A 13,544-nucleotide genomic window follows, 5' to 3' on the forward strand; every position below is an offset into this window, starting at 1 on the left:
GTCTGGACAATATTTTCAAAACTATTCAAAATCAACTAGATTAGCTAAAGTAATTTCTAATAAATACTTTACACTTCACGAGTTTATTATGTCAAGGATGAGGGTGTGAGGAGGAGGAGGAGGAGGAGGAGGAAGAGGAGGATGTGAGGTTTGCAAAATTCAGTTAGGAGAGCTATACTTTTATCTATTAACGCTTCGACCTAAACGTGGGTTTACCTTCGTTGTTCAAAAGCGTTTTCAAAAGTTGACAACAGCACATTTTGTATGCTATCTGGTTTGCCTGCAACAACACTAAAAATTTTCAAAGTGTAAATACATGCATATTATTCAATTCAACAAATAATCTGAAATGAAAACGTTGCCGTGATAACTGAAATGAAAGTTGTTACTAGGATAACACTTCATTCTGACACATCTAAAAATAATAACAAATTCAATGTCACAATTGTTTTTATTTGATTTATTAAAATTTCCTGATGCCATAATTTCTGGACATGCTATCAAGGGAAGATAAATCTCCATATATGGTCGTCTACATGAGACATAATTCCGGCAAAAATTTTAGTCTACAAACTAATGTTATTTCTAAAAAAGCTATTGATCAGATTGTAGGGTTTATGTTGAACTGATGAAATTGCACCATTTGATGAAATTATAAAAGCGTGACCCAAACAATCGGCAAGAACACTCTCAAATTTTGGCTCAAGATATGCAAAAGCAGCCAAAGCAATGCAAATGGCCGAAAGTATATGCAGATCACCAGCTAGCAAAGCAATACAATGAATGATACCACTAGTGTCAAACAGAGCTATAAGAACCAGCATAGAGTTATAAGAACACCCATAGAATTTGTGAAACAGTTTAAGAACTTCGTTTGCCTTTAGGCATTAGAATGCAACTTGCCTTTTGCATTAGAATGCAACTGATGTATGCCATGATGACAAACTAAAGACTAGCTCATTGGGTGTCATAAGAGCAGTTCTGTGTGTTTAACTAGATTATCTCTCACATGCTATTTCGTAACTAATTCTTTCAGGCAAGGCAGTTAAAGAATCCAATGGAACTCCAGCTTCTACACCCAAACAGGTAAAATCATGAAAGACTCTCTCATGTTTGTTTGCGAGGAAGTTTGACATTGAATTGGGACACATATAAGCATGGTTTTTGTAGCTTCTTTAGTGGATTTTTAGCAGTTTTTTTATTTTAAAGACATTTTGGCAATAAATATTCTAACATTATGATTACAGGGTAAAAGGTCGAGCACTGCCACCCCACCTTCCGCGAAGGAAAACCGAAAGCCAAAAAGGCGTAGAGTGATTTTATCTGACAGCGAAGATGAACCAGGTTTCGCATTTTTCAGAGTTTAATCCATTTACTAATTCATTGCGCTTATTTAGGCTTAAATCATGGATGACATTGACTATATTCACTCGATTTTGATTGGACTGCAGCCAATCAGCTATTGCTTCATTAAGTCCGACCATTTCCATTTTTAACAATTGTCATACCTTTGAGTGTTGGAGATGCAAGTTCAACTCGTTCATTGACCTTGCCCATATTTTATTTTGTATCTTATTTTATGTCAAAATGTTTGAATCACGTATGTAAGTTTTAGCTAATGAGATTTTCCTCTATGTTTGATTGATTTTCAATATGTTTACAGTGAACCCTCGTTTATCGCCGAGGATATGTACCAAAAACCCGCAATACGTAAAATCCGCGAAGTAGTCAGCTTTATTTTTACTGTGATTTTACAATGCAATACTTAACTGCGGATTGAAACAAAAAATAAAACCCATTTTCAGGCCCAACATGTGTTAAAGAAATAGAAATATTAACGTTTTCTTACAAATAACAAATAAGCTTATTGCTGCTGTCGTCCTTATATTATTTTCCTCCTTCTTTATGTAATGAACCGAAGATTCATTTATTCCGTAATGGCGCCCTGCAGCTGCATAGCTTTTACCTTCCTTCAGCATGTCCAGAAGTTTAACTTTTTGCAATAGTTAGCACCTTCCGTGGCCTCTTTGGCGCATCTGGAGGCTTATTTGTGGGCACAGAACGTTTCTTTGACATTGTGGGTTTTATCACGGAGAAAAATTGCGAACGTAAATTTGGCAGCATGTACAGAAACGAAAACTGCTGGCAGGGGTGTAATCCAAAACCAATATAAACATTTTTCACTTCTAGACAACAGTAATGCCCCTGAGCCAATCAGGATTCACTGTACAAAATTAAGCACTGTAAAAATTCCGCGACGCAGCGAGGCCGCGATAGGTGAAGCGCGATATAGCGAGGTATCACTGTACATTACAATATGTAACCTTATCAGTCATACAGTACATTCCTTATATCTCTATATTACAATATGTAACCTTATCATTCATACAGTATATTCTTTGTATCTCTATATTACAATTTGTAACCTTATCATTCATACAGTATATTCATTATATCTCTATATTACAATTTGTAACCTAATAACCTTATCAGTTATACAGTATACTCTTTATATCTTCACATTGCTTTATGCAACCTTATCGTGCTCACAATCCGAGTAGGGCATAAGCCTATGGAATAGTCCTTACTCCGATTTTGTCATCATGTTCAAATACGCTACATTGTTCACATGCAATTTTAGTATCAAAATGCATTAGATTTTTTAAAGGTTGACTTGCAACAAAATTCACATTACAGTTACTTGGCATCAAAAGGTTCACCATGTCTTACTCTGCTGTGTTGTAGGTGCAAAATATGAGGAAATGTGATTACAAGCTCTTAAAAGCTCAAAAATGAACAGTTAATCGCGGCCATCACAAAAACGCCGTAGGTTGGAATCCCTCTCCAAAACGGCTCAAATGGGACGTAATTGAACACGATGTGCTTCTGTTTACACTTTCATGCAACCTCATTCGTCAAAATATTTTCACAGATATACTTCACGCATTCAATAAAACCATGTCTATTGTCCTTATGCATCTATTTCATCATCATTGTAATGCTGTCGCTTTGAGCACTGATATCTCAAAACCTAACCTAAAAATTAGTTCAATTTTTTAACCTTAGCTCGAAGAAGTGCATATCATCCTCTAATAAACATGACGAGCCTTTTGGTCACCTCTGATAGTCGAAAAATGCTGCAAAAATTGTTCGCGCCATTTGGAAGGAAGTAGGGGTCACATGATCAGATTACGACTAGATGATTAGACCAAGCTGAAACGAAACTGTCAAGTCGCGAGCATGTATATTTGATAAGGGCTTTGCGGAAGAACCAGACGTGTTTGTCATAAACTAGTGCTACGAGAAGTTTTACATTGAGTCTTTTATTGGCCTTTTATTTCACGTGAGAACATCAGGAGTCAAAACAATAACCACATCGAGTTGAGTATGTCATCAAAATAAAGAGATTCCAACCTATGGCGTTTTCGTGATGGTTGCGATTAACTGTTCATTTTTGAGCTTTTAATAGCTTGTAATCACATTTTCACATATTTTGCACCTACAACACAGCAGAGTAATACATGGTGAACCTTTTGATACCAAATAACTGTAATGTGAATTTTGCTGCAAGTCAAACTTTAACTAAAAAGCATTGGTGCAAAGCTTAAGGTGTGTAGTTATTGATTGTGGCTCTAATAGATGTCGGATGTGACAATCACTGTTCTTTAATGAACCATGCTTTGAAGCACTACGGATATTCTTCAATGTAGATAGCTCCACTTTCAGATTCAGAAGTAGGCCTATGCATGTGATCAAATGTCTACAAAAGTCGACCGCCTATCCAATATTAATAGCTATGTATGTATCTCCTCGGTAACAACCACATCTCTGGCTCATCAAACCGCATTTCTTTCTGACAGTGTCTGAGTGCATCGACAAGAATTTTGATAATGGTTTAATATATGATTCTAGACTCTATGATTCTAGATTCTATGTTTTCTTTTCAGAGACGGCCGCAGACCGCTCGGGTGAAGAGTATGAACCAAGTGACCAAATGGATTCCAACTCTGATACAGAGGAGCAAGAGACTTTGACGCGGAAAGCCAAATCAAACAATGATACATCTAAGGTAGTCACACTTGTGGTGTTAGCATCTTAGCATTGTTTTCTCGGTAGATAAACACAGTAGCTGTTAGTTGTTACCAAACCATTGTTTTTTTGAGTTATTAAATTGGATGGCTGTCAGTAGTTGTTAACATCTAACCATCGCTCTCTCTCCCTCTTCTCCCTCTTCTTCTCTCTCTTTTTCTCTTCTCTCTCTTTTCTATTTTCTCTCTCTTCTCTCTCTTCTATCTCTTCTTCTCTCTCTTCTTCTCTCTCTTCTTTTCTCTCTTCTTTTCTCTCTCTCTTCTCTCTCTCTCTTCTCTCTCTTTCTCTCTCTCTACTTCTCTCTCTTCTCTCTCTTCTTCTCTCTCTTCTTTTCTCTCTTCTTCTCTCTCTTCTTCTTCTCTCTCTCTCTCTTCTTCTCTCTCTTCTTCTCTCTCTTCTTCTCTCTCTTCTTCTCTCTCTTCTTCTCTCTTCTTCTCTCTCTTCTTCTTCTCTTTCTTCTTTCTCTTCTCTCTCTTCCTATCTCTCTCTTCTTCTCTCTCTTCTTCTTCTCTCTTTCTCTCTCTCTTCTTCTCTCTCTTCTCTCTCTCTTCTTCTCTCTCTTCTCTCTCTTCTTCTCTCTCTTTCTCTCTTCTTCTCTCTCTTCTTCTCTCTTCTCTCTCTTCTTTCTCTTCTTCTCTCTCTTCCTCTCTCTTCTTCTCTCTCTTTTTCTCTTTCTTCTCTCTCTCTTTCTCTCGCTCTTCTCTCTCTTCTTCTCTCTTCATAAACACTTTTTTTAAAGGTTCTGTTATAATGGTAGAACATGCAAATAGCTCATGTTATATTTGTAGAACATGCAAACAGCTCATTTTATAATGGTAGAACATGCAAACAGATCATGTTATATTGGTAGAACATGCAAACAGCTCATGTTATAATGGTAGAACATGCAAACAGCTCATGTTATATTGGTAGAACATGCAAACAGCTCATGTTATATTTGTAGAACATGCAAACAGCTCGTGTTATATTGGTAGAACATGCAAACAGATCATGTTATATTTGTAGAACATGCAAACAGCTCATGTTATATTGGTAGAACATGCAAACAGCTCATGTTATATTTGTAGAACATGCAAACAGCTCTAGTTATATTGGTGGAACATGCAAACAGCTCATGTTGTATTTGTAAAACATGCAAATAGCTCATGTTATATTTGTAGAACATGCTAACAGCTCGTGTTTTATTGGTAGAACATGCAAACAGCTCATGTTATATTTGTAGAACATGCAAACAGCTCTAGTTATATTGGTGGAACATGCAAACAGCTCATGTTATATTTGTAGAACATGCAAATAGCTCATATTATATTGGTAGAACATGCAAACAGCTCATATTATATTGGTAGAGCGTGCAAACAGCTCATGTTATATTGGTAGAACACACAAACAGCTCATGTTATATTGGTAGAACATGCAAACAGCTTGTGTTATATTGGTAGGACATGCAAACAGCTCATGTTATATTGGTAGAACATGCAAACAGCTCAAGTGCATGCATTGAATGAATATTCTTCACCTTTGATTTCAGTCATTCAAAAAATAAGAAACCGGCTAGATCTTTATATTTCACGTGATCACATTGATGTATCACATTCCTCTGTTTAATCACATTGATTACACCAAGGAAAAATTTGCTCAAATATTTCATAGCGTCTTTTCATTTGAAACTGCTAGTAGCTCTACTCCACCTTACATGTAGTTTGCACATTATAATTTTATATTGCCGTTGAATGCAAGAAATATAGGAATTCATCAAATTAAAGCATATAAGACACTAATACTGAAAAGTGAATTCACCATCATTCTTATGTGCAATACACAGACTATTTCAATTAGCAAAATCCAAATTTATCAAAAAGATCCTTTGAAACCCAAGCTTATTTGGGGCAATATTTGTTTACCTAATCCTTGATAACCCGAGTAAACTTTATTTCTTAGTTTTGCTTTGTTTGTCTGTGCTTCTGGATTACATAGGATTACGTAGGATTACCAAATCTTGCTCGATTTGGCATGTTTCCAGTATAATTGCGAAGTTTCAAGTGGATTTGGAGTATTAGTTCTTGAGATATCGCCACGATACTGAGGGCACTTCTAGCCGACTGAGAAATGAAAATGGCTGACATAATATTAGTTTATAATAACATACTGATTGAAATTCCTAGTTATGAAGATCACATTAGACAAAACTAGGTCTAGATTCTCCTCAGCAACACGAGCTTCACGCTAAAACTGTCTGTTTTTTTATTCTTAAAAATTCTATTAGACTTGGTGTACATCAACAATTCTATTAGACTTGGTGTACATCAACAACTCTATTAGACTTGGTGTACATCAACAACTCTATTAGACTTGGTGTACATCAACAACTCTATTAGACTTGGTGTACATCAACAATTCTATTAGACTTGGTGTACACCAACAATTCTATTAGACTTGGTGTACACCAACAATTCTATTAGACTTGGTGTACATCAACAATTCTATTAGACTTGGTGTACATCAACAACTCTATTAGACTTGGTGTACACCAACAATTCTATTAGACTTGGTGTACATCAACAACTCTATTGGACTTGGTGTACATCAACAATTCTATTAGACTTGGTGTACATCAACAATTCTATTAGACTTGGTGTACACCAACAATTCTATTAGACTTGGTGTACATCAACAATTCTATTAGACTTGGTGTACACCAACAATTCTATTAGACTTGGTGTACATCAACAACTCTATTAGACTTGGTGTACATCAACAACTCTATTAGACTTGGTGTACATCAACAACTCTATTAGACTTGGTGTACATCAACAATTCTATTAGACTTGGTGTACATCAACAATTCTATTAGACTTGGTGTACATCAACAATTCTATTAGGCTTGGTGTACATCAACAATTCTATTAGACTTGGTGTACATCAACAATTCTATTAGGCTTGGTGTACATCAACAATTCTATTAGACTTGGTGTACACCAACAATTCTATTAGACTTGGTGTTCATCAACAATTCTATTAGACTTGGTGTACATCAACAATTCTATTAGACTTGGTGTACACCAACAATTCTATTAGACTTGGTGTACACCAACAATTCTATTAGACTTGGTGTACATCAACAATTCTATTAGACTTGGTGTACATCAACAACTCTATTAGACTTGGTGTACACCAACAATTCTATTAGACTTGGTGTACATCAACAACTCTATTGGACTTGGTGTACATCAACAATTCTATTAGACTTGGTGTACATCAACAATTCTATTAGACTTGGTGTACACCAACAATTCTATTAGACTTGGTGTACATCAACAATTCTATTAGACTTGGTGTACACCAACAATTCTATTAGACTTGGTGTACATCAACAACTCTATTAGACTTGGTGTACATCAACAACTCTATTAGACTTGGTGTACATCAACAACTCTATTAGACTTGGTGTACATCAACAATTCTATTAGACTTGGTGTACATCAACAATTCTATTAGACTTGGTGTACATCAACAATTCTATTAGGCTTGGTGTACATCAACAATTCTATTAGACTTGGTGTACATCAACAATTCTATTAGACTTGGTGTACATCAACAACTCTATTAGACTTGGTGTACACCAACAACTCTATTAGACTTGGTGTACATCAACAATTCTATTAGGCTTGGTGTTCACCAACAACTCTATTAGACTTGGTGTACACCAACAATTCTATTAGACTTGGTGTACATCAACAACTCTATTAGACTTGGTGTACACCAACAATTCTATTAGACTTGGTGTACATCAACAACTCTATTGGACTTGGTGTACATCAACAATTCTATTAGACTTGGTGTACATCAACAATTCTATTAGACTTGGTGTACACCAACAATTCTATTAGACTTGGTGTACATCAACAATTCTATTAGACTTGGTGTACATCAACAATTCTATTAGACTTGGTGTACATCAACAATTCTATTAGACTTGGTGTACATCAACAATTCTATTAGACTTGGTGTACATCAACAATTCTATTAGACTTGGTGTACATCAACAATTCTATTAGACTTGGTGTACATCAACAATTCTATTAGACTTGGTGTACATCAACAATTCTATTAGACTTGGTGTACACCAACAACTCTATTAGACTTGGTGTACATCAACAATTCTATTAGACTTGGTGTGCATCAACAATTCTATTAGACTTGGTGTACATCAACAATTCTATTAGACTTGGTGTACATCAACAACTCTATTAGACTTGGTGTACATCAACAACTCTATTAGACTTGGTGTACATCAACAATTCTATTAGACTTGGTGTACATCAACAACTCTATTGGACTTGGTGTACATCAACAATTCTATTAGACTTGGTGTACATCAACAATTCTATTAGACTTGGTGTACATCAACAACTCTATTAGACTTGGTGTACACCAACAATTCTATTAGACTTGGTGTACATCAACAATTCTATTAGACTTGGTGTACATCAACAACTCTATTAGACTTGGTGTACACCAACAATTCTATTAGACTTGGTGTACATCAACAATTCTATTAGACTTGGTGTTCACCAACAACTCTATTAGACTTGGTGTACATCAACAATTCTATTAGACTTGGTGTACATCAACAATTCTATTAGACTTGGTGTACATCAACAATTCTATTAGACTTGGTGTACATCAACAATTCTATTAGACTTGGTGTACATCAACAATTCTATTAGACTTGGTGTACATCAACAATTCTATTAGACTTGGTGTACAACAACAATTCTATTAGACTTGGTGTACATCAACAATTCTATTAGACTTGGTGTACATCAACAATTCTATTAGACTTGGGGTACACCAACAATTCTATTAGACTTGGTGTACATCAACAATTCTATTAGACTTGGTGTACATCAACAATTCTATTAGACTTGGTGTACATCAACAACTCTATTAGACTTGGTGTACATCAACAATTCTATTAGACTTGGTGTACATCAACAATTCTATTAGACTTGGTGTACACCAACAATTCTATTAGACTTGGTGTACATCAACAATTCTAATAGACTTGGTGTACATCAACAATTCTATTAGACTTGGTGTACATCAACAATTCTATTAGACTTGGTGTACATCAACAATTCTATTAGACTTGGTGTACATCAACAATTCTATTAGACTTGGTGTACATCAACAACTCTATTAGACTTGGTGTACATCAACAATTCTATTAGACTTGGTGTACATCAACAATTCTATTAGACTTGGTGTACATCAACAACTCTATTAGACTTGGTGTACATCAACAATTCTATTAGACTTGGTGTACATCAACAATTCTATTAGACTTGGTGTACACCAACAATTCTATTAGACTTGGTGTACATCAACAATTCTATTAGACTTGGTGTTCACCAACAACTCTATTAGACTTGGTGTACACCAACAATTCTATTAGACTTGGTGTACATCAACAACTCTATTAGACTTGGTGTACATCAACAATTCTATTAGACTTGGTGTACATCAACAATTCTATTAGACTTGGTGTACATCAACAATTCTATTAGACTTGGTGTACATCAACAACTCTATTAGACTTGGTGTACATCAACAATTCTATTAGACTTGGTGTACATCAACAATTCTATTAGACTTGGTGTACACCAACAATTCTATTAGACTTGGTGTACATCAACAATTCTAATAGACTTGGTGTACATCAACAATTCTATTAGACTTGGTGTACATCAACAATTCTATTAGACTTGGTGTACATCAACAATTCTATTAGACTTGGTGTACATCAACAATTCTATTAGACTTGGTGTACATCAACAATTCTATTAGACTTGGTGTACATCAACAATTCTATTAGACTTGGTGTACATCAACAATTCTATTAGACTTGGTGTACATCAACAACTCTATTAGACTTGGTGTACATCAACAATTCTATTAGACTTGGTGTACATCAACAATTCTATTAGACTTGGTGTACATCAACAATTCTATTAGACTTGGTGTACATCAACAATTCTATTAGACTTGGTGTACATCAACAATTCTATTAGACTTGGTGTACATCAACAATTCTATTAGACTTGGTGTACATCAACAATTCTATTAGACTTGGTGTACACCAACAATTCTATTAGACTTGGTGTACATCAACAATTCTATTAGCCTTGGTGTACATCAACAATTCTATTAGACTTGGTGTACACCAACAATTCTATTAGACTTGGTGTACATCAACAATTCTATTAGCCTTGGTGTACATCAACAATTCTATTAGACTTGGTGTACATCAACAATTCTATTAGCCTTGGTGTACATCAACAATTCTATTAGACTTGGTGTACATCAACAATTCTATTAGACTTGGTGTACATCAACAATTCTATTAGACTTGGTGTACACCAACAACTCTATTAGACTTGGTGTACACCAACAATTCTATTAGACTTGGTGTACATCAACAATTCTATTAGACTTGGTGTACATCAACAATTCTATTAGGCTTGGTGTACATCAACAATTCTATTAGACTTGGTGTACATCAACAACTCTATTAGACTTGGTGTACACCAACAATTCTATTAGACTTGGTGTACACCAACAATTCTATTAGACTTGGTGTACATCAACAATTCTATTAGACTTGGTGTACATCAACAATTCTATTAGACTTGGTGTACATCAACAATTCTATTAGACTTGGTGTACATCAACAACTCTATTAGACTTGGTGTACATCAACAATTCTATTAGACTTGGTGTACATCAACAATTCTATTAGACTTGGTGTACATCAACAATTCTATTAGACTTGGTGTACATCAACAATTCTATTAGACTTGGTGTACATCAACAATTCTATTAGACTTGGTGTACATCAACAATTCTATTAGACTTGGTGTACATCAACAACTCTATTAGACTTGGTGTACATCAACAATTCTATTAGACTTGGTGTACATCAACAATTCTATTAGACTTGGTGTACATCAACAATTCTATTAGGCTTGGTGTACATCAACAACTCTATTAGACTTGGTGTACATCAACAATTCTATTAGAATTGGTGTACATCAACAATTCTATTAGACTTGGTGTACATCAACAATTCTATTAGACTTGGTGTACACCAACAATTCTATTAGACTTGGTGTACATCAACAATTCTATTAGACTTGGTGTACATCAACAATTCTATTAGACTTGGTGTACATCAACAATTCTATTAGAATTGGTGTACATCAACAATTCTATTAGACTTGGTGTACATCAACAATTCTATTAGACTTGGTGTACATCAACAATTCTATTAGACTTGGTGTACACCAACAATTCTATTAGACTTGGTGTACACCAACAATTCTATTAGACTTGGTGTACATCAACAATTCTATTAGACTTGGTGTACACCAACAATTCTATTAGACTTGGTGTACATCAACAATTCTATTAGACTTGGTGTACATCAACAATTCTATTAGACTTGGTGTACACCAACAATTCTATTAGCCTTGGTGTACATCAACAACTCTATTAGACTTGGTGTACATCAACAATTCTATTAGACTTGGTGTACATCAACAATTCTATTAGACTTGGTGTACATCAACAATTCTATTAGACTTGGTGTACATCAACAATTCTATTAGCCTTGGTGTACATCAACAATTCTATTAGACTTGGTGTACATCAACAATTCTATTAGACTTGGTGTACATCAACAACTCTATTAGACTTGGTGTACATCAACAATTCTATTAGACTTGGTGTACATCAACAATTCTATTAGACTTGGTGTACATCAACAATTCTATTAGACTTGGTGTACATCAACAATTCTATTAGACTTGGTGTACACCAACAATTCTATTAGACTTGGTGTACATCAACAATTCTATTAGACTTGGTGTACATCAACAATTCTATTAGACTTGGTGTACATCAACAATTCTATTAGACTTGGTGTACATCAACAATTCTATTAGACTTGGTGTACATCAACAATTCTATTAGACTTGGTGTACATCAACAATTCTATTAGACTTGGTGTACACCAACAATTCTATTAGACTTGGTGTACATCAACAATTCTATTAGCCTTGGTGTACATCAACAATTCTATTAGACTTGGTGTACATCAACAATTCTATTAGACTTGGTGTACATCAACAATTCTATTAGACTTGGTGTACACCAACAATTCTATTAGACTTGGTGTACATCAACAATTCTATTAGACTTGGTGTACATCAACAATTCTATTAGACTTGGTGTTCACCAACAATTCTATTAGACTTGGTGTATATCAACAATTCTATTAGACTTGGTGTACATCAACATTTCTATTAGACTTGGTGTACATCAACAATTCTATTAGACTTGGTGTACATCAACAATTCTATTAGACTTGGTGTACATCAACAATTCTATTAGACTTGGTGTACATCAACAACTCTATTAGACTTGGTGTACATCAACAATTCTATTAGACTTGGTGTACATCAACAATTCTATTAGACTTGGTGTACATCAACAATTCTATTAGACTTGGTGTACATCAACAATTCTATTAGACTTGGTGTACATCAACAATTCTATTAGACTTGGTGTACACCAACAATTCTATTAGACTTGGTGTACACCAACAACTCTATTAGACTTGGTGTACATCAACAATTCTATTAGACTTGGTGTACATCAACAATTCTATTAGACTTGGTGTACATCAACAATTCTATTAGACTTGGTGTACATCAACAATTCTATTAGACTTGGTGTACATCAACAACTCTATTAGACTTGGTGTACACCAACAATTCTATTAGACTTGGTGTACACCAACAATTCTATTAGACTTGGTGTACATCAACAACTCTATTAGACTTGGTGTACATCAACAATTCTATTAGACTTGGTGTACATCAACAATTCTATTAGACTTGGTGTACATCAACAATTCTATTAGACTTGGTGTACATCAACAATTCTATTAGACTTGGTGTACATCAACAATTCTATTAGACTTGGTGTACATCAACAATTCTATTAGACTTGGTGTACATCAACAATTCTATTAGACTTGGTGTACATCAACAATTCTATTAGACTTGGTGTACATCAACAATTCTATTAGACTTGGTGTACATCAACAACTCTATTAGACTTGGTGTACATCAACAATTCTATTAGACTTGGTGTACATCAACAATTCTATTAGACTTGGTGTACATCAACAATTCTATTAGACTTGGTGTACATCAACAACTCTATTAGACTTGGTGTACATCAACAATTCTATTAGACTTGGTGTACACCAACAATTCTATTAGACTTGGTGTACATCAACAATTCTATTAGACTTGGTGTACACCAACAATTCTATTAGACTTGGTGTACATCAACAATTCTATTAGACTTGGTGTACACCAACAACTCTA

At 34.8% G+C, this 13,544-nt stretch overlaps 1 protein-coding gene across 1 annotated transcript in view; it reads left to right on the top strand.

Moving 5' to 3' along the window:
• The window catches only part of LOC137388752 (DNA mismatch repair protein Msh6-like), a 69,192-nt gene that overhangs the window by 1,376 nt on the left and 54,272 nt on the right, over window positions 1-13,544 (top strand). Inside the window, exons 2-4 of the mRNA XM_068075205.1 lie at window positions 1,037-1,086; window positions 1,248-1,344; window positions 3,948-4,069. Coding sequence (XP_067931306.1) covers window positions 1,037-1,086; window positions 1,248-1,344; window positions 3,948-4,069 — 269 coding nt within the window. The remainder of the gene's footprint in view (window positions 1-1,036; window positions 1,087-1,247; window positions 1,345-3,947; window positions 4,070-13,544) is intronic.

This window comes from Watersipora subatra, chromosome 2, assembly GCF_963576615.1.
Source record: "Watersipora subatra chromosome 2, tzWatSuba1.1, whole genome shotgun sequence".
Taxonomy (NCBI): Eukaryota; Metazoa; Bryozoa; class Gymnolaemata; order Cheilostomatida; family Watersiporidae; genus Watersipora; species Watersipora subatra.